Here is a 27,982-nt window from a genome sequence, read left to right on the forward strand (position 1 = left end):
GCAACAATAAAAACATAAGTTAGCGCTGTACACAATCCGCTGAAGCCGCTGTAAGGCCGCTGCGGGGGCGCGAAAGCGACGACAGCGCCGCTGAGAACAGTCGAGTTTCAGGCGTAAACCGCGACGCTACATTGTACTGCTGAAAGGCATATAGTGAATCAAACTGCGTGATGGAAATAGATAGTGCTGTTATTTTTCATATTTAGTGTTCGATAAAAACGGTAAGTGTATTTTTGTTATAACTAGAAAATAAAATAAAAATGGCTTCTTGCTATATCATATAGCAATGTCTATAAACCTCAACGGTAATCATTTATTAAGTTTTCATTTAAATACAGCTAGCAGATATATACAAAAATATCATTACACGCTTATTACAAACACAATCTTTAATAAATATTATCAGTAATAATATTAAATAACCCACACAATCGACCACGCTCGTCCATTTTGTCTCGCATTACTTATCGGATTTCCTGTGGTCATAACATTTATAACCCATTTAACCATAGCTACATTTAAAGTCAGTACACACAGTGGTGACAAGTGACACAGTTACCAGGCCCTCATAACATGTAACCCCTATAGGTACAAAGGGACCCTTTCCATTCACGCGTACAAGAATCCTCCCTTGTAAACACGAGGTCTCCCTATTCATAATTGTATCAACTAAAAAAGGGATCACACCACAATATGTACCTTAATATCCAACTACTACCATGATACAAAACAAAACCGTACATCTAATTATACTTAATTACTAGGTACATAATTATATGTCTCACTTTCATGCAGTAGAAATATGTAAATATAGATTTTAAATCAATATATAATTTCTATTCACTGAAATCGCTGGTTCAAATCAATCGTGGAATTCAACTGAAATGTTCTAATGATGGTTTTTAATAACAAAAATAAATGGAATGTAAAAATAATCAATATGTTGAGCAAACATTGTGTGTTTTCGAGAAGTTTCATCTCAATTAATATACATTAGAAACAACAGCACAAACACAGCTCACGCATGTTCTCCGCCTACGACTCTGAGAAAATAAGGGCGTTATGTTATTTTTATCAAACTGTACCTACGTATATAGAACCTATAAAGGTCAAACATCAATTTACACCCCCAGTTGGAATGGAATATTAACGCACACTTTATTTAAAACTCTGCGCACAGATTCAGAGGATCCAAATTCAAGTAAATCCAATTCATGGATTATTTTTCCAGTAGAACTTTTCCTTTTTGAAAAGTAATTCGTAGAAATATTTGAAAGGAAAGGTTCATGAATAAGGCATTAAATCCGTCCATGTAGCAACAACCTTTTTGTGTATGAAGAATAAAATAAATAAAACAACATCAATAAACATGGAGCCTTTTGTATAGAAGTGTTTTGTATATGTATGTGTGTATGTATAGGCCACACAATACATCTGTATGTACAACATTCTCCTTTGTTTTGAAAACATAATTAACTTTGTAGTTAGCAGTATTATGTCGTAGATTCTGACGTCATTACAGTTCCTACGCATGTAAGTTACTCTTAAACTAAACTGCTTTATAAAGCACTAACGGGCTTAGTTAAAGTGCCTTCATCGTTATACTTGCGACGCTACGTGCTAACAATAATGAACTTTCTAATGTTTTCATAAATTGCCTCATCAGTTTGAAGCACGTGTCGAGCTAAATTTTATAAGATTTTTCATTTTTATTATAGCAAGTCTAGAATTATGATTAGCTGAGAAAAAAATATCAATAGAATCGAACATTTTAGCCTTTTCTTTTTGATGACGGGGTGAAACCTTCAAAAGGCGCCTATCTTTTTGGGGATAAAATACTAAGGAGTGTGGGTTTTTACCTCACCAAAACCAACCACCCTCTGCACCTGTAAGGGGCACTGGGTCCTCTAAGTAGACCGCCTCCGGAGCACCCACGGTAAATCCCTAGAGATAGGGAATACGTCTCCCACGAGCCTCACTGTACAAGTTGCACGGCAGTAGGTGACCACTGTACTATCATCTTCCCTGAGGCCGACCATTTTAGCCTAACTATTTAAGCGACGAAATATGGGATCTTTGAATTTGTAACGTATGGGATCATAATGAGACTACTAGTTAGGACAATATAATTGGCAAAAGTGGGGTAGGTTAAAGTTCAACCCTTTACCCCTGCCTAACCCTTCGAGTAAGTGGTCTGATGTGGTAACAATAACAAAGATCGTATCAATTTGACGACGAAACTTTTTCAAAGTTATTTCGAAACTGTTGTAGTTTCATATTAATATTTACCTGCTTTTTTGTTGATTTATTTCACTTTTTCAGCTTCCCGTGGCGGTAACTCAAAGTCAGTTGTGTAACTATGTTGACTAATAATGGAATTCACGTTTTTCATAAAGGTTTTTATAAAATGGAAACCGATGACGTCCCGTTTTTAAATTACGTCAACAACATTGCCCGTTGACGCATTGTTTCAAAGTTTCAAACTGTTTTGGAAGAGTACAAGCGTGTAGAGATAAGGGGTGCTATTCCACCAGATACGTGTGACGTAGCTATGCTACGAAGATGTAATAGTGAAGCTGTGACACTATGTGACCGTTTCCACTGATACTAAGCTACGTAGTTGTTTGAGGAAGATGCGCAGCTCGAGTATGCGATGTATCGATAGAAGGGAAGCCATCCATATCACGTATCTTTCCATATTAAAAAACATAACTAAGCTGAGTCCGTTTTCATCAGTGCAAAGCTATGTGAAGCAATGAATATGATTGGTGGAAGCCAAACGCATCCACAGCAACGTAGCATAGCACATCTCTGGTGGAAAACCCTAATAACTTATGTATAAAGGTTAATTTGATTTATGGAAAATTAAGACAATATTTCGTTAAACATTCTGCTAGATACTTAAACAACACTTATTTTTATATACAAACAATAAAAGTATTTAACTATTCAAAATTATCTATTCACATAAAACGAATATGCCTTAATAGAAAATACAAAAAACTTTAGTAGAAAATCAATCTTCTAACATTTCTTAAAATAGAAATTCTTGTAATAAAAAGTGCAATCAATCACAAGGCCTTGTTTACACCAATTTCATACAAAATTATGAAGGTGAAGTCAGGGACGAAAGTTTATTTAACTCGTGAGATAAAAATATCGTGTATCGTGATCCCGGAGCCTATACATTAAACCAACCATTTACTTTGAAAGGGCTTTGCAAAGTCATGCTATAAAAATATTCTATGTTCTATAACTCAGGATAGTTTACGAAAGTAAAATACTATATACTTGTTTAGGTCACGCGTCGGTAGTATCCACAGCTAGTGCAACCTCTCAATGGTGGTCAAATAAAACATGAAAGTACAATCCCCATATGATTAATACATGTTCTTTCAAGATGGTGGTGATCTTAAACTTAGCTTTGACTGTCTAATCACATTATTATAAACTAGCTTCTGTCAGCGGCTTTAGCCCGCATTCCCGTGGGATAAAAAGTATCTTATCACCCAAGTCAGTTCATACCTTGCCTGTATACCAAATTTCATGAAAATCAGTTCAGTTTTGGCATGATTGACGGGCAAACATCCAAACAAACTTTAGTGTGATTATGTCTATGTTAATTATAAAAAACAACAACTTTTCGCCAACTAGATTATTATTTACCATTTTTACTTCTTAAATCTTGAAAGTATTGAATATTTATACCTACATGCATATATAATTTCCTAAATACTAAATTATAAAGTGAGTACCCAATTCTACAACACACTTCATTGGCTCATAAAGCGCTAATTACCTACGTGTAAATGCCACCGGATCCGAAGTCTCGGTAATCGTGATTGCTTCAATTACATCACAGCTAAAGACAAACACTTAGTTCCGAAGTCCTCACATAGAGGTAGACTTTAAACAAAGCTAGTGTTTACCACAAGTGATCGTATGAGCGTGCGAGGTGCGAGCGTGTGAACAAAGTTACATCGATTTTGTCAATCGGTGGAACGTTTTTATTACCGCGTACTGTGCTACTGAAAGGGATTGTATTGGTCATTTTATTGCTGGCCAGGAGATGCACTGTTTACTTTTCTACTTCTACAGAAACATTTAAAAATAGAATGTAGCTAGACAATAAGAATTCCATTTTGAATTATGCCTTCGATCTTAGGATTAATTACAATAAACAAATTCGTGAAGCAAACTTGATAAGCAGTACCTACCCGTCTTATTTCTAAATGTCTCTCAAAGCCCACGTAATTGACCTTTTACAGAAGAAAATTGTATAATTTCATACCACAGATGTCGTCTGTTACTGGTGAACACGAGCCTGTTTATGTAAGCTCTACACGTGGATACATGTTTCCAATCATATCATTATGAAAGTAAGCTAATGGATATGTTTACGTTGAGACCGGATTACTAATACTACCCATCCCTTCGAGGAATATGAGCATAACATGATTAAGCTGCACTCAACATGACGACATCAATAAAACAAAAGTAAACTAACTTCTAGTCTGTCATTTCAGGTTAAAGAACCCTTTTGTCTAAAATTTCTTTAACCCAAAAAGGTTTTATTGAACTTTATCAAAAGTAAATCCATTGTGTCTGATTGACGAACCCTTTCTTTCCATTGTATAAAAAAATATTTTTCATTATAAGTTAGTCCAAATTAATTTCGGCTAAGCCGGGATTAATAGGTAATTTATATACTTACCTAAACGCTTTTTTTTTAGTTATTTTTTCTCTCAATTCTCTGAAGTCTGTTCAGTTTTATGTTGTTAAGCCCAGTACTGTGAATTGTTTACGATGTAATATCTTTTCCTGCTAATAATTAAGGAATGGCTTCAATTTCAGTCCAATCCTAAAATAATAATACATTAATTTATGTTGTATACAAATTAATGCGCAAAAGAAATCTCATTTGCTCTCAGAATTTCGGAATTAAGTACAAGGCCTAAGGATAATATTAATTCCACTTGTAACTAGGGATTAATTTTGGGGAAACAGGACAAAAGGAGAGGAAATTTCGGAGGAAGAAATTATGAACAATTAATTGTCGCAGTAAACATAGCTCCCAGAAGATAGTAACTTTATTATGTATACCAAACTGTGTTTTATAATGAAAGACATACGTGTCGGTTTCAAACGTAGGTTTCTTTTTAGTTCTTTGTCGGTGAAAATATTTACGCTTTATTAATAATGTACTTTTGCATAAATAGAAAAACTATCGAAAAAGGAAAAGACAGGCGTAATTAGAAGCAACATTAATTTTTATTATCATTCCATCCTACGTACCAGGCAAGGAGATTATAATCAACACCGTTAGGATCTTTATAGGGCGTCATAAGAGCCCGGTGAAGGTATTTCAGTGGCCTGTAATAACGCGAGCTCTAAGCTGCTATTCAGGAAAATAGGTTACAGCCAAGCGCTTAGGTACGGTCTAGACTCTAGACCACTATCAGCACTTATGCAGTCAAGAATCTGGGCGCCCATGCCATTAAAACACTTTAAAATTTGATGCATCTTTCATACACAGTTATCTATAGGTACATTAGCAGAAACAGCTGATTCACACTTGGTTTTTGGGTTGTAAACAATTAATTTAATAAATATGTATATACAGGTTAAGCATTGTGATTTCATCTGCATTATATCAAACACATCCTACAGAAACCGTACTTTCCCATTAGTAGGTATAGATTGCGTATATGCTTTTCACTTTGTTATAAAACATCTTATTGTGATAAGTACGCATTAAATCCAGATACCGGGCTCACAGCCAAACTCCCAAGTATTAACAAAAACATACACGAATATATGTTGTTATTACAAATGCAAATAACATTAATTGTAAAGCATTAGTACAACAGGAAAATATGGAAATGTCTATATTTATACTGGTTGGTACCGTATATAAGCGGTGTTATCACGAGTAAATATTTATAGACATACATTCTTTACGCGGACGAAATGTCTGTGGAATTTAATTACCTTTTTTCTAGATTTTCCTATAACAATGTTCACAATTTTCCGATAGACAGAGCTCAGGCTCATCTTGCTTCGGCCACAGACTTGTTATGAGGTTTTTGGGTCACTGGAAGTTATGTAACTGGAATACCAATATTGGTATTTTTGTGTCAGTATTAAAATTAAACGTAATAAGTATTTTATTGTACACTGACTACATGACCACAGAATTCGCTTTTTGTATTACTCATACACTTCTTTTTAATTGATCAATCTACATTACTTTTGTTGACCAAAGTACATATGTGTAGAATGGCTAGTTCATTAATTCGTGTCTCTAAAGACCCCTAATTTATTGCTAGAGCTCGTGTAACTTAAGTCCTGGATGACCTATAACGTAGTCTAGAAATAATGTTTAGTCGGTTAATTCGAAGAAATGTCCGCACTGTTTACAAGTTAATATTTACGATCTCTAGGTATCCGACGTTCGTCAGATAAATACAATGGAACTTACGGTATTCTACGTTACAATATTTACCAGGAATCTGTTGTTGGTCCTGTGAAATTTAACAATAAACGTCTACAAATATTTACCATAGTTAAAAAGATGTGAAAATTACATTATCTGTAGTTTTAATATCTATATTATCAACTGTGATTAAATAATGAATTCTGTGTTTGTAGAGACACTGAAATGAAATTAACATACACGAAACTGTATTGAAACTCCATTAATTATATCCAGTAGAAGATAATTAATTATCATTATTTAGTATACCCGGAGGTGATGTGGTTTAATATCGCAAACGCGGTTTGTTAATGTTATTTGTAAAGCGTTATTATATCTACCGCTAAATGTGTAAAACTAAAAAACGTTTAGTCGGTAAAATAACTTTATTAATTTATTGTACAAGGACAATAACATTTATCAAGTTTATATTTGTGGCCAATTCGTATGATCATTCTAGTTAGTTATTTTGTATCCAACTATAGTAAAAAGAACTTAATAACTTGAAAATTAATGAAAAGTTCTTTTTACTGTAATTAAATTATAGTATACATTGTTTACCTTAATTTATTTTTTACATAACCAAAACATGTAATAAAAATTGCGTGTTTATAAAGAATTTCACAGTTTCATTCAACATTTTGCTAAAACGTGCTTCTCATTATCTCTAAGCTGGCCGTAACTCTGTTATCGTACAACGCAAATAATACTATCACGTATAAACAAATACATGTATATCGTAGTATCAGCCTTCTGCACATTTTGTTTATGTAGACCACCCGTGGGTAGTGCCTTTAATTCGTTGAAGGCACGAGTCGCTTATCAGTACTGTTTGATTTCGTATTATCTTATTCATATTAAATCATAGAATTACTAATAAAACTCAATTTTAACTACGTACTCTTATTATTTATATATACATAGTACTAGCGATACCCTGCACAGTGCACAGACGACTAAATACTACGCAACCAATAATACCATTCGGCGGTGTTACATAACAAATACAATACTTAATTATATGTACATAAATGTTCAGCATGAAATATATGCGTGAATTTATTAGGCTTTTCTTACAATATTAATATATGTATACCACACCGTAAGCCTGTAAGGATTATTGATAACTCTAAGCGTACAATTTCCCAGTGCTATTCATCTCATACAATGCTATTTACCAAACGTAAAAGATTTTCTCTGAAATATTTTATAAATGTGGTTATATATAATGAAATATACTTACAAAGAACCTTTGATTTTGTAGACATTTAATATCATTACTTTTATACAAATCTGGAAAGGTTTCTTGTACTTTTCCAGAATCTTCATTGATTTTCTTGAGGCTTTTGCTCCATGGTTTCGGCTACGCCCTGTCTCATACGTTATAATTTTCTTTTGCATAATGGTACGACACTTGACGCTTGCCAAAGGCCTGCACGTGTAGATAAAACAAAAGAGGAGTAAAACAAAGAACGTTTTTAAGTAACTGTGGGTATACAATTTTGGGTTATGTGTATGTATAAAAGGTATTAAGCTGACTTACGAACGAGAACACTTATACCAAAGGGCGATTCTGGCCCTAACTCCCTACAAGGCCGTCCGTCGCCACTCGTATCCACATAATTTGGAATTATTCCAAGCTTTTTCCAATATCTAGTTTTTCACACTGTTGTGAGCTGGCAAAAAAATTGTTCTACATTTTTCAAGTTCTCGTGATGACTCGGGTAGTTTACCGCAGTTCTACTAGGATGGACATCATACCGTTTTTTTCCTAACAGGATATAAAGAAATGTGCTGATTCTTTATCATTTGCATTGCTATTTTATTCGTAAGTATGATTTTTATAATTAAATACAGAATACGAGGTAGCCAACTGTTGTAGTGCTACTGAAAATATTTAAATACATAAACTCAATTTCACATTTTTTAACCTAAAATCTCCTTTGAAATCAGTCTTGCGTTCACTCCACTAACAAAGCAGTAATGTACGTGACGTGAGTGAAATAAATAATTTGTAAAATTAATATTGTTTAAAAACTAACGTTAATTAATATAGTATTTTAATTACCTTTTTGTCTGAAAGACACTCAGACATACAGCAAAAAGTATGTAATAAAAGTAAGACTATATTTTTCAGTAAAGTATCTCTTTGGCTGTTGTATGAGCAGAATTACTTTTCGTATTTATATTCAGCGGCTCAGTGCAATGGGATTATACAGCTAGTGAGATTTATAGCTGGTCTACTTATACTTAGGTATGGGGTTCTCAGTAGTTCGCTGTTGTTTACGAGCTCTTTGGCTTCATTCCTGTGTCTGGACTTAAATAAATATACATATTTTTCATCTTTGCTTACATTTACGAGTAAAAATCTGGTAACTGAAATCTAAATTAAAAAATAACGTGTTTTTTGTTTCTTTGTAATTGTTAATCTTCGTTTTGAGATTTTATTTTATTTATAAAAATTAACATTATTTTGTTGAAATTTTGAACGTAGTCTAATAGCGACCATAGAATGAATTTATAAACCAAATAATACTTTGTCCAACTTAGAAGCTCACTAAGAATCATGCGCGTTTAGACAACTTAGCTTAGGTATAACTTATCAAAGAAAAATTGTGCATACAACTAAATAAATATCTTAAGGAGCACATAATCTGAAACTTATTCATTTTAATATGAATCATGGACTCAAGCCGCTTACAGAGAGTTTGTTCATGACCCATTATCGGAGATCCCAGACGGCTTTCAGCCATCTTAAATTTCAATGTGGAGAAACAAATACCAGCCGTTCTATATTTAGGTCCAAGTAATGAATATCAGAAGTTATTACGTTATATACCCAATAGCAGGCTTATATAGAGGGAAAATAATGTACCTTTCAATTTCCCTTCGACTATTAATATCAAATCGTGGGAGTCCAACCATTTACAGGTTAGTTCAAGGTACCAAAGTTATATTTGAGCAGCAATATCTAAATAGGAGTGAGGTAAACCAGTTCTGTACTTTTTAAATATAATTTCATTTCTTTTTGAAGCACTAGCTATATTTTTTGCAGTTATACATTTTACTTTGAATTTACCTTCAATGATATGTAGGTAATGTATTACTCTTTGTTTAATGTTGCCTTGAACGTGATGATCACAAGCAGGTCATATAGGTATCTATCTATAAATTACACTATTGGTTCCCATATCCACTAACATTTTAGGTCGATATCCTAGACACCTAAACAGAAATACATACACCCACACATTACATTCTGCGGTAGACCCGAGTATATTAGGGACTGGCAGTAAATTCCCGATTAAACGCTCCTCGACCATTACCTACTAGCCTCACTTTATTGAGTTGGATAAAATCAACTGGTAACGCTTAGCTGACGCTCAATCGGCCTTAAAAACAGAGATAGTTTTCCCCAAATATATATATCAGAGCAGATAAAGCTTACTTGTATACCCATTAAAATAAATAGTCACGTTCTTTTTAACTCCTTCAAAACGTAGGTTGTTGTATCTAAAATTGATTCATCCGCTGTTTATAGAAGAGCCCTATCTATTATATTATTAAACATCAGTTACAGACTCTATGTTAGCGTGATATTTCTGAAAATATTGTTTGTTTTCAAGAAAATAGTTTAAATTATGTTTTATGGAGTCGTTCCATAGATTTTTAATAAAAGGCTTTGGCTCCTTGATTAATAACGCGTGGGCGGTTCGGTTATGTTCGCTAATCTACTGACGTCATGATCACGTCGATTCTAAAAACACATTCATAAAGTGTGTGGTTGATTCATAAGTGATAAGGAAAATATAAAGGTAAAGAAACAACTGAAAAAATCTTTTCAATAGGGTCTAACCTAACCTACTAAAATGCGTCATTTAATGGTTACCTAACCCAGTCTTTAGCAATTATTTTCGATACTAAATCGTTTAAAGGAATAGTTTCAGTAATTTTAAATAACTCTGAGTGCGACAGTAAGCCTTCATTTGCACATTTCGTATTTTCATCTTTTAGATCATGAATGTAAATCATAATTTAATCAATACAATGACATTTAGATAGTTTGTTGTATAAATACTTCCTACACAAATTATTTATCGTTTGGTAAAAATGGAATTCGCTATCCGTAGAGCAGTCGTCAATCGCCTACACAACCTGAACCGTCAAAACTTCCCAGTTTCGTCGACATTTACCTTGTAGAGTTGTCAAGGGTGATTTAGGTCCTTACTGAGAATGAAGGCGTATCACGTCAGTTATTAGTAGATTTCACATTGTGGGTATATCATAATATATCATATTGCGTATTATACCCGTACGTATGACAAGTTTCAGCATTTCTCTCGTATACCAAGTTACTCCAAATTGGGGCTTATCAACGAACACTACTGAATCATTGTATTGACGTCTACCTCTATAGTTTTATTTACAAAGAGAAAAGGGGTATGAAAACATCTTTCTAGAATTTCCCGTTGTTTGTTAGTGTCAAGTTATAACTAACGATATATTAATTGTGAAGTGAACCGACGTCGTCCTAAGGTTACAGGCGATTGTGTGGGCGCGGCGGCGTCTCGGCGAGTCCTATGATGACAACACGGCAGTATTTCTAATTTTAAAACTCTATTATAGACCCCCAGTATATTAAAACGGTTGACAACCAACACGACCTTTTAAGCTGAGAGAATCTACCTTAATAGGACCCAGGAACGTGTAACATTCTGAAAGTAATTTAAATTAAGACACCTTTTCCCTTGATACTCTTTGCTACTAAGTAAGGTCCATTTAATTTTCAAATAACAGCACTATTACGATGACAAGGCTTGGCTTCTAAATAGTCGGTAATAACCCAAAATTGTCCAATGAAGCCAAAATTAATAAGAGGTTTAAGTGGTCAGTAGCTTGCGCCTTCCACAGTTTAACCAATTAAGTGTTATTTGTGTTTTGTCATCTGCAGTAACATAAAGCAACCTCATTCATGTTTTGATGACTTTTACTACCGCATCATTGTAGAGCGGCGAGCGGCGCGTTTTGGAATTTGTACGCAAGATTTTATTACGTAAACAATCGATAGTTTATGTTTGCAAGACCTGAAGATAAATATTTTCAAGATACTCTTTTCTGCTGTTTTACATCAAATCTGACTTTTACGTTTTGATCTAATCCTTGACCTACTACAAGCCAGGTCTGCGTTTTTACATTATTTTGAACACTGATTTACGATTATTGATTTATAGTAGTAACTGTGCCAATTATTACTTTGGACATACTAAGGTAAAATAGCGCAAACTCCTCAGTATCAATAAATTCTATGAAGGATAACTGAGTTCTATGTGACTTTCGATAAATTTTACCACCGATACGGCTTCGACGTACATTGAACCATTAACATTTTAAGCTTGGCCGTCAATGTACGCAACTAGTGACGTAAACATCGGGACTTGGCCAGGAACTGAACGTAGAGGCATCGCATCGCGCAGCGGCAATCGATCGCATGCGCGCGCAACTCCGCCATCCTGGCTTCAGTACCGAGTGGTGGTTCCAGTCGAATACAATATTCGACAGAAATGTACCAAACCCGTGCTAAGTGACTACAGAAATAATAACTGTTAGATAAAGTGTCCGACGAATCGATAGGGGATCAAATATAAGGTCAGTGCTGTGTGCTTCTTATGCTGAAAATCGCCATCGAAGCTATACCGAATACTGTAATTATTATTTCAGAAATACGTTGTTTCTGGTTATTCTGAGTGATATTTAAAGTGGCCTTATTATATTATACGCCCTTTTTACAAATTCTTATAAACGGAAAAGATTAAAAAATGGAATTGAATACGTTCATACATATATCAATGCGTTAATACATAACCATAAATAGCTACCTATAGATCTCCGCCTATAAAAGCCTACTCTCTGCGCTTGACAGTTCAGATGTCTTAAGACCTTGTGTAGAGTGGTCTACAAGGCCCCACATGCGCCAGTTGCAAGAAAATCTCTAAAATAGACCTTATTTATATTCCCTTTAAGTGGAATGACATTATTTATTAGATAATTTAAACATATTTTCTAGTGACTTTTACAAAGCTTTTCAGCAAGTGATTAATATAGTTAAGCCTAGGAAGTTTTTCAGGGACAAAGACAAACAACAAAAACGACCTTACAAACTTTTTAAATTGCTACCTGAAACGGGTTTAAACGGCACGGGATGGCATAAATTAAGGTTCATAGTATAAGGTTGTGGCTACGAATTAAAATTTAAACACGATATTAAAACTTTGCATGGTTTAACTATTAATAAACTTGTACGTTGACTGAATAATAGAACTCATGTGTATAAATTATTCTGATTTAAGTACATAGAATCCTAGGTAACTACGTAATTGAGACACATTACCTGAACGATTACATACATTTATCATCCGAGCAGACATATAGAGATCAATATCAGTTAAAATATGTAGGCCAATATTTCTAGTTCCAGCTGAACTAGTTTGAGCCTTCCAGATGAGATTTTCAATTAGTTTTCCTCGATAGAACAATTGAACGTTCATCGACAAATCGATTTAGGCGTATCTAGTTATAGTTATTAAATGTAATATTTTATTGAAGTAGTAAATAGGTAACCAGCGCATAACTTAATCATAGAATCATAAAATCAAATAGGTATTGTATGTATTATTAATTAATTTAAATGAAGGCAACATTTTTGTAAAAAAAAAGATAGTTAAATATTCTATTGAATAGCCCTGATTTTACAATGTAACCTTATGTAGAAGCTACGTAGAACCTAAATACCCTGTAGAAATACCAAAAACTGTTCCTTAAAGTACTAGGAGATGATAAGCATGACAGAGATGTATTTTAATGTATGTTTTGTTACAGACAATCATGTCGCCACTGCTGGATACGCTGCTGCGGTGGCGGCGCGAGGCGCCCGTGCCCTCTGAGACGCTGGATGATACAGTTACGCCCCCATCTAAGAATATCAGTAAGAAAATGCTAAATATAGACTCCTCTTATACATTCCAATTGGAAAATATTGATTTAGTCATATAAGAAAGCATTTATTAACACAGGCGACGTATTTAACTTCGAATTTAGCTGCTTAACTGCTCGATTGTATTTTTAGAAACGATTTTTATTGTGAGACTTTACTAACTAAGATAATTGAGAGGTTTATTTGTTAATAAGTATTTTAATAACCATCTCTAACGAAATTTTAAATAACAAGAGACATTTTAACCTTGCTTTTCAACAAATTGCCTAATGAGTAACTTATAACTTAAAAAACATGAAAATTAACAATACAAGTAAAAATTCCTAAAAGTTCTTAATTTAACTTAGTTCTTATTTTAAAGCCTTTGATTGAACCTATTTCCTCAATGGATTTTTTTATAAAGCTCGGTGAAAATATAACCATTTTATTGGTTGTCTTCCAACCAGCCCATCTGGTAATCATTAGGGGAACCATTGTTGAACATAAGCCAGCAATAGACAGCAGTAAACTTCTTGCATTGGGTTGAAGATAAAAGTAAAATAATACCTACATAGAAAGAGAATAAAATACTACTTTATAAAAGAGACGCTATTCTAATGAAAAAACCTCTTTTGTGCAGCAGCGTCAGAACCTGGGACATCACTGCCGATTACATCGGCTATTCCACCGACTACCCAGGAGTCCATCGGAGAGAAGACGGCAGAAATTGCCCGTAAAATGAACATTGAGCCATGGCAGCTCGTCGCCATACTTGTCGGTAAGTAGATTCTTCATTATAATCCATCATTCATGACCTTTTCACAACCACAGATAAGAGATTCTTTTTATGTTCGCATCTAATTTGGGGTCGAATGTGAATTCATTTCATTAAAAATTGATATTTTCAATATTTCACATTAACTACTGAGGAGTGGAATTCTTTGCCGGAGTCTGTGTTTCCTGATAGATATAACCAAGGTAGATAAATCTTCAAGGCTCGATTGAATAGGTTGCTCAAGGCGCATCATTACTTACCACCAGGCGAGATAGCGGCCAAAACCTACCTAGAATAACTGAAATTAGTTACGTACCTACGTGCCATTGGTGCTATTTTGATTACTGAATATTTTTTCCTTGTTATTCTCTGTTCATCTGTTATTATGATAAAGTATTTGTTCACTTAAACGGCGCACTTATGTGAAAGCCATTTACCAAGTCCTCGTATCTTTAGGCTTAAAACTAATTTAGGCTAATGATTTTATGTAATCGACTAAGACGTCGACGCCGACGTCAAACTATTCATAAGAAGAAAGTCAAAGTACCTATCAGCCCACGTTCTACATATTACACGAGTTGACAGTAATTTTGTAATATTAGGTACACAGTTCTTCTGAATAATTAATACGGCGTAATATTTACCAACGTCGCTGGCAAATTTACATACGATATACCACGTAACTCAAACATAATCGTATCTTGTAGTACCTATGTATATATAAATATAGGTGCCAATAAATTATAGCAGTGTTGATACGCGTTCCTTTGCGTTAAAATTTGGTATGTTCAGGCAGTTAGAACCCAAATCCTCTTTTGCATCTTCTAGATATTTCCATGCGCAATATTTTATTGACATTTATACTTATTCACAATCAGATATTTTTTTAAATTAGCTTCTAACTGCGAGTATCTATGTAGGAAATATCTTACAACAAACGGGAAAGGTCACTGAGCAATTTAATCCCTTTGTGCCGTTCTTATTTACTTCGTTGCTGCCTTCCTTCATATTAAACTTTTGTGAAGGTGTGGGCGTGGTGGTGCTCGGGATATGTTTCTGCTGCATCAGGAGATGTTTCCGCAAGCGACGCTCCAAGGATGGCAAAAAGGGAATGAAAGGTGTCGACCTAAAATCCGTCCAGCTGCTCGGTTCTGCTTACAAGGAAAAGGTAATGTTTTGGTACTTTCAAACCTAATAAGGCCCTCCAATGTGTCGACAGACTGAAAGAAAATATCTACCTCAAGAAAATTTAGAGCCCATTTACAATCGTATCTACCAACTACCTACAGATTTTCTTGTTTGAATTTCATGTCAATTTACTCAGAAATCCTTAACTTACCAACTACATTAGTATTTTAATCAATCCATCAAGAGTTTCTGTAGGTTTTCATAAATTAAAATCATTTTCAAGGAAATCAATCTTCAATCCATAGAAACTATTTTTAAGAAATTCGATATTCATATGAAATTTGCCGCGGGACGTGCATGTAGGTTCAGCCTGATATGGAGGAGCTCACGGAGAATGCCGAGGAACCTGACGACGGCGACTCCAAGAAAGAGGAACAGAAGCTAGGAAAACTCCAATACAAGGTATGTTTTGTACGAGTTTCCACATGGCACAGAAAGACCCACCAAGGAAGTTCTAATACAACCTGGTTTGTAAACACCAATAAATGCAATCCATTTCTAACATCACTGAAGCTCCATCTAGAGCGCAGTAGTATCCCCATCTATTCATGTGTTTCCTTTTCTTTAAACTGTAATTCGTTTGTTACACAATTAAGTCATTTATTCAACTCGTTAATTCACTTTATGACTTCGTTATCACCGTTGCGGAGCATCTTGGTGTGCCGTTTATGGCCAATTAACAAGCATTGATTGCATCATTAAGTCTTTTGTACATGGAAATTTCAATAGCAACATTCACTACTATCACGGTGCTACAACTTTAGCAGCTACTTCATATAGTTTTTATTTGCAGCTGGAGTATGATTTTAACAGCAACAGTTTGTCTGTGACTGTAATTCAAGCTGAGGATCTCCCCGCTCTGGACATGGGCGGCACGTCCGACCCCTACGTTAAAGTTTACTTACTCCCCGACAAGAAGAAGAAGTTCGAAACAAAAGTTCATCGAAAGACTTTAAGCCCCGTTTTCAACGAAACATTTGTGTTCAAGGTAAGTTTGGTGACACGTGGAATTAATTTACATGGTATTTACAGACACATTGATACTTATTCTCATATTATTCATACAGAACGTGCCCTACGCTGACGCTATGAATAAAACTCTCGTGTTTGCAATCTTCGACTTCGATCGATTCTCAAAACACGACCAAATCGGTGAGGTGAAGGTGCCGCTGTGCCAGGTAGACTTGGCACAAACTATCGAGGAATGGCGTGAGCTGCAGAGTGTTGAAGGAGAAGGGGGGCAGGTGCGGACACACACACACAAAAAATATTTCAAGTATTATCGTCCTCCTTGAAACATCCAAGTACCTTGTACAAATGTAAATGAGTCTTTAAATTAAGACGTGTCGGTCAGAAGGCACAGAAGCTATCGACCACACTTTGCTTCTCCTCCAATAGCCAATACTTCATAGCTACAATTTTCATCTTTATAAAATGAAAATCAAAGTGCCTGTTCCAATTTCTACGCATTGTAAAATAATTTCTACAAGGCTTTACTTTTCAGCAAAATCATATTTAAATTGGAATGAATTTATATTTTGACTAGCAATATAATGATTACATGTAAAATGATTGGCGCGCGTAGTCCAATTTCATACATGTCCTTACATTAAAGGTGAATTCATTTTAAAAAATAAATAGAGCTTTGCACGTTGGGCCATAATAATAAATCACCAGTAGTATTCGTTTCAATGCAATAAACTGATATTTTTAGAAGATATTGTCTTAGGCAGATGTTGCAACAAATCACAAAAATTGGTAAATTGACAACTTTACAACTACACCCAGGTCACATCAACATCATTCTGATCAACAAATAACTACCAACTAGGAACATTATATACCTACGAACAAATGCACATGTAGAAATAAGTCAGCAACACCAACGAAAACGTATCTGAAAAGATACCAGCCAAGGAGACTACTTTATATTTTTTTCTTAGCTTAGGCTAGACTGGCAAAACACACATGACAACCTACATAAGTTACTCTTACCTACAACTACAACAGTATTCTTTACTTATTAGATTTGTGTTTTGGCAGAACAGCATTTTAAATTAACATTTCGCCGTTCTTTCAATCAATGCGCCCAGTCCAATCAAAACTATCATTAATTTGTTCTCATTCATTTATAAATATGCAGCCAACTTTGTCATCAGTATTTTTTTGATCTTTGTAGTTTTTTAATGCAAGCATTCATTGGAAGAATGGCCTACATTTTTACAATTTTACTGCACTTTTTGAATGAGAGGAACCTTGACGATATTAACACAGATAATTTGTTACTTTCATGAAAGTGTTAAGGAGGAATTCTCGGCAGTCAAGGCACCTCAACATGGATTGAGTCGTCATTTATTTTTCTGATAAAATTAATTTCGACAGCAAAAATGTATTTACTTGGTTTTTCTCTTTTTCTCCATATTTTCTCTGCTCTGCTTGGCTGTGTTTGATTGTGTCCTGAACAATCTTGCATGCCGCTTCAAAAACGAAATGATCATTCACGTAAGTATTATTTTGAGACACATCAAGATTATCTACTGGTAAATTATACACGAATTTTACTCGAAATGGCGTGCTGGTATATGAAACCGACCAATGGCTAAAGGTTTAACCAAATCATGAACAAGGTTCGATACAATGATTTGTAACGAGGATTGGGCCAAGAATCAGAACCATTACGTTGTTTGTTCTAGGACGTTAGGAAGCATTGTTAGAACTTAATATTTGATCCTCATCTCAAATTCTGGAAATTATTCACCCAACCTTTGATCACCCGTCATACCGCATTATTTTTTATTATTTTTTGTTATTACGTCTTATTATTTATATCCATCCGACACTTTGATTTTATTTTATATTGCGGCTGGGGAATGTTGCATGTTCGTCATCTTATTGTGCTCGTACTTTGTCTGACTTGCCATTTGTGTTCTGTCCACTGTGCATACCTTGTACCTTATTCACGTGAGAGCGAACGAAATGACAAATCAGAAATACTTAAGTGTGGTACACGTTTAATTGGCTATGTATTGGTGTTATTCACACGTAATCCGATATAAGTACATTGGTTCCTTTATTTACAAAATTTCTAAATTACAAAATAACTCATAAAATGTCGCACAAATATTTCCCTACATGTGTAATTTGGTGTTTCGCATGTAATTACATTTCGTGTTCGACTCATACGACATTATCATGGAATATAATATAATTAATGATTAATGAAGCATTTGTCCAAGTATGTTGCAGGTCACCTTCTGACCGACGAAAGAAGAACAAATCCTTGTAATATCCTTCTGAACCAATATGTACTTATTGCATGTTTGTGGTATTGGTGTAGATAACATAGGACAAGCACACTGTGAAGGTTGTAAGTACGATAATTTACTTCGGAAAAATCACAGTAATGTTCACGAATGGACAATACCAACACAATGTGTTTCACCTAAAACTATGTTCTTTAGAAGCTATATGCCAGAAATTTCTTCCTTTAGAGTTTTACTATCTTAACTGAATCTTTCTTCAAGAACATATTTTAGCTACACCTTTATCAATAACTCACAAAGCGCAGCTTATAACTAACACTGGCATCACACTAGTGCGTTACTGGAATATCTGTTTAATGTTAGTGTGCTGTATCTGAGAGCACCTATCGATGTATGTATGTATATGTAGTAATATTACCAGCGATCTATTGAAGAAATCCGCAATACTGAAATATAATGACATGTTTCATGTATCAGAAAACACTGTGTCTGAGCCAATTTCAACAAATAACTGTAAATACTGCAGAAAAAAATACTCGTAAAAGCTATGTTTGAACTATCTCAAAACAATTGTTCATTTTTACACAATTGTGAACACAAGGTCAATGCCCTTATTAGAGTTATCATTTATGATGTTATACGTAGGTACAATTTCTTGTTTCTTGATCAAATAATTTCTTCAATGGTTCGTTATTGTTCGTTGTATGTGTGTATTGTACCTATATGTGTTAGCTAATTGCGATCTGTTCCTAAAATGGTTAGTCTTTCTTACAGACTAGGCACATCGTTTAAGGTAACTGAGTTTAATGATAGGCCAACAGAATGTAGGACTCCATAGTTCCAAGAGTTTAGGAAACGTGAGTTAGATATAAATACGTACTTTCATTCTGATGATCTGAGCTGGGTGTCACAAAAATATATAAATTGGCTTCATTTCGGCAACAGATCGTAATACTCTCCTCATCTTCTAGCCTACTACCTACCAATATAAATTTATATATTTCAGCGGATAACTGCTTCATAATTAGGTTTGATATGAACGTTGATGTATATATTTATTTTGTTCGTCTAGAGTTATGTTCCAAAGAGTTATATGTATCGTGTTTAATTTATATTATTAGATAAAGTGAAATCTATGTGCTAAAACGTTATATGTAACGCAATGAAAGTGTTCGTCAAATGTGCGTATGATTTTAGCTGCAAAAACCATTTTGTTCGAGGCTATTAATCTCAATTGTTTACGGGCTATGCGTCCTAAGCACGTGGCTCGGCGCAGTATTTCAGTTATCTTATTATAGAAACATTCACATGAATATTCATAGAGAGTAAATATTTAAATCCGTGAACTGAAGCCCTGTGCCGATATACCAACAACCATAAATACGCTTCTAGGTGACTACACGAAGCTATTGTTATGTTTATTTGTTTTTTATTTCGTGTAACGAGATTTTGAGTGCCCTGGTCCGCCCTAAGCCGCGTTATTTATGGCCCATATTATTTGTATTTTTTATAAATAGCTTTTCTAACCCGTTCTCAGAACGCTATATTCCTTACACAACTTTTCCTCTATTATCTTCCATACAACTCACATCCAAATAAACTATTTGTTCAACTCTGTTTATTGACAATGGTAAATATAAAAACACATTTACAGCGACAAACATCGAATGTAATACCATTTATTACGTCAGAGATAAAGAATATTCTTTGTACAAAGGAGGGATTACATTGGCAAGCAAGCCTATCAGTTAATTCACTAAGATCAAACGAATAACACAAGCTGTTCTTTCGTGAGGCACCACCATGGGATAGGTCACAGTGTCCTATTTGTACCGTACAAATAGTCATATTTACTGTTGCACATTGCAGGACAACAAGTTGGGAGACATTTGTTTCTCATTGCGTTATGTACCAACGGCCGGAAAACTGACAGTTGTTATTTTGGAAGCTAAGAACTTGAAGAAAATGGACGTCGGCGGTCTATCAGGTAATATTATAACATCATGTTTACTAATATAATTGTTTATCATGTAAAAAGAAACACTGATAACACCTATGTCTAATTTCACAGGGATTTTAGGGTAAACATTTTAAATGTACCTACATTTTTATTATTGATTGTAACCGCATAGTAATGTATATACAGTCTAGGTAGTATCATTCAAAACAATTAAAACGATATTACATTGCATGTCCATAACACTTGTACCACCCACGAATACCATTTCATGTAGGTACTTAACATTTTTAGCTACTTACATGAAACCTACAATTCAATTCATGGTATTATTCATAATATCTAATTCCCTCACGTATTGATATAACTTTAGTTTTATGCATTTATATTCATAACATGAGTGACCCACATACTACAATTATTTTACAAATTGCACCTAAAAATAGACACTGTTCATTTACTTTTACTTTGAAACTAGAACCGCTTATACATATTCAATCAGCAGCCTTTTACTTGTAACCATTTAGCAAAATACTTTTAATAATCAAGGATTATTCATTAGAGCAACCTAAATGACAACAGTAAACTAATCGATGCCAACTTGTCTGTTCCATATCGCGTGTCCTGATGCTGCGCCGACCCACAGATCCGTACGTAAAGATAGCACTCATGCAAAATGGCAAACGTCTCAAGAAGAAGAAAACGAGCATCAAGAAATGCACACTGAATCCCTATTACAACGAGTCATTTACTTTTGAAGTACCATTCGAACAGATACAGGTGCGAGCCGAGATTCATGCAAAATTCGATGTCGCAGCGCATAGTCTGGACAAAACAATTAATGAGAAATACATACGACACAATCGATTACTCAATATTTTAAATGTTCACTATCCAATTTCTATGAAGCGATATGTATTTCTCATTAAAATTGTCTTAACTGTGCACGATTTGATGTTGTGGACTAATTGTTGTGAATATATGAATTATGTACACCACTTGCATCCATACCCGTTCCTTTCCTATACATAACATATTTGTGTTGTATCATTTTTGTGTTTGTTATATTTTTTAAGAAGCCGTGACTTCTACTTTCTCTTGCATAACACAAATGTTTATAAAAAAATAACGAGATTATTCTTCGTAAATATTTGTTGTTAGTCTTACGTTAAATGTTTGTAGTATGTCCTAAGTTGTTTATTGTTTGGTATGTTTATTTTGTGTTTACGTAGTTGTTGTCTAGTTAGATCATGTGTAGTACCCCCTAGTATAGTTCTGCTTTTTCATTTGTCATTCTGTCATCTGTTTCTGCTCCCTTTGAGTCCGCCCCCGTCTTTTCCTTCTTATATTGCTCAAAGTCAATTATGTTATACTTCTGTAATGGCATAAAATGTTGACCTTCACTTGTAACTCGGCTTACGTGTTTCGACTGAAGGTTTTCATTTTTGGTGGCAATATAATTTAGTTGGCTTTAATTAATATTGTCCGTCCTTCGAATCTGAGTGGTGTTAGCAATCTCCCCTCGTGACTGCATTGCAATTTGGTTACTTCAAACTGTAATTACTTATGGTTTAAGGAATCCAGTTCCTCGTTCTTCTTCTGCATTATTTAAATCTTCTTTTCATATTTTCGCCTTTTCTATCTTTGAATGCTTTGTCCCCCTGTTGAGTTACTTTGTTTATTGTGAGGTATGTATCGACCTAATAGCAGCTCTTATATGACGCTATTGTATAAGGTTTGCCATAGTAGTACTGTCGCCTTAACTGTGCTTTCTAATGTCGTATCTTATGCTCGCATTGTGTCACACATTAACTCTTACAACACAAAACATAAAGTTTATTTCATTCACTAGAATCAATATTAGCTAAAAATGTATCTTAAAATTGAAAGTATTTCAAATGCTTTTTTGTTAACCTGTCTGCATGATATGCAGGATGACAAAATCGCATTGTCAATACTTATTTGATCCATCCTTAGCCAACATATCATTTATAGAGTATATTATCAGTAAGTACAAACTAGTAAATATAAAAGAGCAAACTAATTAAAATAAAATAAATGATTTTTAACAAGGGACCAATTAAAAAATTATGAGCTTATCTTTTAATAAGTGCCCTTTATATTTAGACTGATTTTTTGACGAGAATCATATAGACAGTCATTGTCGAAATATTTCGTTTAAAAAATAGTCATACGAAAATCAAACACTAGTTCACACAACACAGCACACAACCTCATTTCATAAGTAGACATATTTGCCTCACGAGAGCTTATAAAAATCCATACTTAACTATTCTAAAATCTTTTACACATCGGTTCAGTGAATTATTTCATTATTCAACAAACTTTATATATTTCCTCGTGTTTTAATCCGATATAAATTTCCTACATAGTTACCTACACATTAAAACATCTGGAAATGTATGAAATAAATTGAATTGAAATAATTCCACGAACTTGTTTCATGTAGCGTGCCAAATATTATTAGATTTATTATCATATAGCGTCCGGTTCCTGTATCTAAAACGAATTGTTGTATTTGCCACTGGGTACATAGTTGGATTTAAATTTACAATGGCTGGAAATAAACGTGGAAACACACGTTTTCCGGATTATGTTCAGCATATAAACGAACATGAAAAGAAATATGCACTGTGTAGATAAAAAATATAGTTTAGCCTACACTGGTGTCTACACTGTCACACAGAAATATAATCACTTAACAGTATAATTTCTTCTTTAATATATCTATGGCACTGTCTGGTCCATCATATCGTTCGATTCTACGCCTGATAAAATTATAAAAGGTGTTACAGACTAAACCAGACCTTGCATGTGCCAGTTCAATTCAAACTAAATTAAGGCACTTATAGAATTTCAAGAAAAATAGACTTTTTCATATAAATTGACTCACAAATTGCGTTAATTTCTATGAAAAGTGCTATTTTCTTTTTAATATTAGTATTCAATACAATATGTCCTAGTTTATTCGAAATAGTGACATTTAAAATATGTATTAATTTATTTAAATGACGATTCGTTAAGGATATCCAGGAATCGGAAATCAAGTCTCGCACAATAAAGATATACCATTTTTCTCAGCTCTCGTAGTTATGTAATGCTTCCAATGGTATGCCATTAATCTGAATCGCACTGCAGAAAGTAAACCTAGTGATCACCGTGGTGGACTACGATCGCATCGGTACGTCGGAGCCTATCGGCAAGGTAGTGCTGGGATACAACGCGTCAGGCACCGAGCTTCGCCACTGGTCCGATATGCTGGCTAGCCCGCGGCGCCCCATTGCGCAGTGGCACACACTCAAAGACCCCGATGATGGAGAGAAGAAGGATTAAACATTGAACTGAGGTATGTACACATCAATTAAGAATATTTATTCAGTAAGGACGATGCCATTATCTATTTTCATCACAGTGTAATTCTAATAGAAAGACTATTAGATATGTAGACTATACCAAAGACTCACACAAGTAAAATATAACCTAAACTGAGAAGAGTTCTTAGAAGATCATGACTTAATTTTCTTTTAACATCTCTTATGTTTTCAGTAAGAAAAGCAGAAACCTACAAACATGGAAGTACGAGTGTGAAGAATAAGCGACTTATTATATTTGTTTATACTTATGTTAAGAATATTCGGTATTATTTATATTACCTTCGAATAATTCTGTGGTTAAATATGTGCCCAACTCCTAAACGTTATCATTAGCGCTTCATCAATGTGATTTGGATGTTGTCTTTAATCGTTTCCAATATAATAATCGAATAAATATTGTTGTCAAAATATGTAATTGTAAAAAGATGATAATGTTCTTTACCCCTTTATTAATTTAAATGTTGCTTACAGCTATATGCTAGTAGCATGAGTTACCTCCGATAAGTTTGCATCTGTGCAGTTCAGAGGCGATTGGTTTTGAATTGGCGCACGGATAAAGTAGCTAGACGCAACAGTTGATTTAGTAAGAAACTTGATTGCATTAGCAACTGCATCGACGCAACATTTATCGTTTGATTAAGAGTCTTGTTCTCTCATCTCGTCTCGACTAACTAATACTCGTATCTTGCTAAATTGTAAGAATGTTGGTTTAGCAATATGTAAGTTGTTGTGAGGAGTGTAGGGATAATAATTGTTAGAATTCCTTTGCTACTTCCACGTCCTTAGCGTCTTATAAAGTTGGTTTTGAAATCGCGCTAACAAATAGGTAATCAGCTTTGTTCAATAAGTGTGCTTTGTTATCAAAAGCCGTTACCTTATCCTACGTGTAATCGAAAATATATTTTATTTAAAAACCTATTACATAAAGCTGTGTAAATAAGTTGTATCCTGTTAAATTTATTACATTCTATTTTACTATCGTATAAGTGTTATAGTATTGATACCCTTTTATTATAATAATAACACAATGTTCCTCGGGGGAAGAGAATGGACCGACGGTCATTTGCGTTTACATTATTTCGTTTGTTATTAGACAAGATCATATATATTGTCGGTAACCTGTTATTCTCTTCTCGTGAGGAACAATAGGCCTATTGTATAGGTACCTAAACATTATTATTTTAAGGCATGACATTATTTATTAATGAATTAAAGTCTTTGGTGTCCAGTGTCCATCGATTAATCTGTATGATTTTGTTAGTCGAAGGTTTTATTTACTTATACAAAATACTTCTATAATTTAGGTTAGGTAGAATAATTTATTATTATTTAATAGTTATGGAAATGGACACTCAATATACGTGGTATCATCGAAACTAGTCAAACGTATAAGACTACCTACAAATAAAAATACTTATACTTTAAAATTATATTGTTAAATAGTTCCAATCGTTTAAATGGTTCTTTACGGTGTAATATTTAATCGTGATTAGACTGCTGTTCGTCTCGTCGCGTCGGTAAGTGGTTCGTCTAGAATGGTTGACAATCTCGTCGCAAGTTATATCCATAACATTACTATCTATCGGTTCGAGGTACCAACATTTTACTGTTAGGTAGGTATTTAATAGTCGTATAACATCTCTTAACTTTGCGGTTCGAGTACCTATTTATACCTACGTACTTAGCTAAAGCTTGACTGTTGTTGATCTCAAACATATGTGTTATTGTGTATATAATGTAATCACATGTTAAATTCCACAATCACATTATACTATATACTTATGTCTATGTACCTATAGGGGTAATGGAGTCGGGCTTCAAGTAAATTTAGAAGTGCACCAACACGAAACAAGTAGGAATAGACTTGTGGTTCAAGTACTGTATTTAACAATAAATATAATTACTATGTTAATATAATATATAGAACTTATTCATAACAATGCAACAGATTCATTGGCAGTTTTGTTTATTCACATTGAGGAAGTGGGAAATTAGAATACTTCACTTCTTTCTTCTAAATATCAAATAAATAAACTATTCCACGAAAAAAATTCAAACAACAAATGTATTTCAATATATGAAATGGCTAAGTGAATCTGTTGCAACTCCACTCAACTACTTTATAATCCCGACCGCACTGAACAAGCGGTTGAGCCTCGGTAGAATTGACAATATAGATATTTCAAATGCTATTTAATATTGACATTTTGTAATATTAAGAACAAATGCCAGAATACATGTGAATAATCGCTAGAATTATAATATTAAGAGAACAATCAGAACATAGAGATGTTCCATACTCTCTTAAGCCGGTGTTGCAAATAAATTGTCACTATAATCAGATATCAGTACTTATTGATATCATGAATGACATACTTCCACAAATTCAAATAACACAATGGAACTTAACATTGACTAGAGATAGACACTCATACTGTCTTTGTTGAAATGTCATATGAAATATGAGTAAACAATCAACTTGTGAACAAGACACTGATCAAAGAACAATGACCTGTCTTTATTGCTGTCAATGTGTGGAAGAAAGGAAATGTAATGAAAACCTAATGCACACCAGGTGGTTTATATTTTCAATTCAATACCTGTATAGCAATTTGTATGAGTGAAATATATATTTTAATCACACTTCAAGTGTAAAATGTTATATCATTGGATAATTAGCTTGTATACAAAGTGGTGTTAATGTGTTGGGCTGTTGTAATCATTGCTGTTTGTTACAAACTCCTTTGCTAAATTTAGAATTGTAAAATGTAACCAATGTTAAATGAAACTTTCATTTGTAGTTCAGATATTCACAAATTTGCAGGGTTTATCTGTATAGCTACTCATTGCCCATATATTGCACCAACTATTTAACATATACTTGTAATTTTGTTGACACAAAATTGTTATCATAGATATAATGTATATACCTATCTCTGAAATGGATTGATAAAATAAATTATCATATCACTTGCCACTTTAAATAAAAAAAATCATTCTCATTATTATGTTAAAGATTTATTAACATTTTGTTTAGAAGTATTAGATATTTTATTTTATTAATACACAATTTAATTTTTACTAGAGTTTATAATAGTAATGAATTATGTAAACTATAAAAATGTCTATAATACATAATTACATAGATTTCTGGTTTTCTTTTGCACCCCTAACTGCGTTGAACAACCATATGGGTAAACTATTTAGGTACTTAAGACATTTACATATTTCATTTAATGTAACTAATATACAGGTATCATATGATTAAGGTTTACACTATATTTCGTTGCTTATATAACACATATTTATATTCATATCAACTAACTTTCATATAAATCTCTTTTAATCTTATATACAAACATAACAACTCACCACCTCAGTTTTCATCATAGTACCGTTTCTTCATAGCCCTGTACTTCTTTAGTTTGTAAAGTGCTTCAATTTCTTTAACAACAAACTCTCCGTGTTTCACCATAATCTTGACTTTTTCTGGGTTTTCTTCTCCACTATTCTTGGTAAAAACTTTGTGCAGTCTTTTACGGAATAGGTCGTAACCTTGAGGCCACTCGCGACCCAAATATAACAGCTATAACAAAAAAATATATAATTTTAATCAATCACACACAATAGTAGGTATTAAAATTATCGTCAGTGAGTTCACAAAAAGTATTGTTTATTGTATAATACGCAAATCATGCTATCATAATATGCTAGATTATTTTACAAAATAATTATTAAACACGTAGGTACCGTTTTATAAAGATTCAGGACTGCCCTCCGATGTGGTTGAGACATTTTTAAGACTAATTTTCTCAATTTTGTGAACTTAATTTATTCTAATCCAAAAGAAAGTTCATAGTCCAAATAAACTTAAAATGATAACAAACAGCACAAATACTTTTGACAAATCGCAACATGTAGACACTGACAGCAGGATAGCATTATACAGATAACGGTAC

General features: G+C 33.8%; 2 protein-coding genes across 12 annotated transcripts; one reads left to right on the plus strand and one right to left on the minus strand.

Annotated features, from left to right (window-relative positions):
* The first annotated feature begins 57 nt into the window (after window positions 1–57).
* Window positions 58–27,170, plus strand: LOC118265610 (synaptotagmin 1). Of its 11 annotated transcripts, none has more exons than XM_035578600.2 (11): window positions 58–221; window positions 13,352–13,457; window positions 14,086–14,223; window positions 15,246–15,388; window positions 15,718–15,810; window positions 16,202–16,396; window positions 16,476–16,652; window positions 20,550–20,658; window positions 21,275–21,408; window positions 23,788–23,995; window positions 24,196–27,170. In XM_035578600.2, the coding sequence occupies exons 2-10, from the start codon at window positions 13,358–13,360 to the stop codon at window positions 23,980–23,982; spliced, it is 1,284 nt and encodes a 427-aa protein (XP_035434493.1). In that variant the 5' UTR covers window positions 58–221; window positions 13,352–13,357; the 3' UTR covers window positions 23,983–23,995; window positions 24,196–27,170. The 11 variants fall into 11 exon arrangements, with proteins under 11 accessions (XP_035434493.1, XP_050562111.1, XP_050562108.1 ...); XM_050706154.1 differs by having other exon boundaries at window positions 14,089–14,223; window positions 15,712–15,810; XM_035578593.2 differs by having other exon boundaries at window positions 59–221; window positions 15,712–15,810; window positions 20,541–20,658.
* On the minus strand, window positions 27,020–27,942 carry LOC118265611 (electron transfer flavoprotein regulatory factor 1). The gene is made up of 2 exons (XM_035578601.2): window positions 27,774–27,942; window positions 27,020–27,609 (listed from the first exon to the last, which is right to left on the minus strand). The coding sequence occupies exons 1-2, from the start codon at window positions 27,816–27,818 to the stop codon at window positions 27,400–27,402; spliced, it is 255 nt and encodes an 84-aa protein (XP_035434494.1). The 5' UTR covers window positions 27,819–27,942; the 3' UTR covers window positions 27,020–27,399.
* Between the last annotated feature and the right edge of the window lie 40 nt (window positions 27,943–27,982).

Source organism: Spodoptera frugiperda, chromosome 28 (genome assembly GCF_023101765.2).
Source record: "Spodoptera frugiperda isolate SF20-4 chromosome 28, AGI-APGP_CSIRO_Sfru_2.0, whole genome shotgun sequence".
Taxonomy (NCBI): domain Eukaryota; kingdom Metazoa; phylum Arthropoda; class Insecta; order Lepidoptera; family Noctuidae; genus Spodoptera; species Spodoptera frugiperda.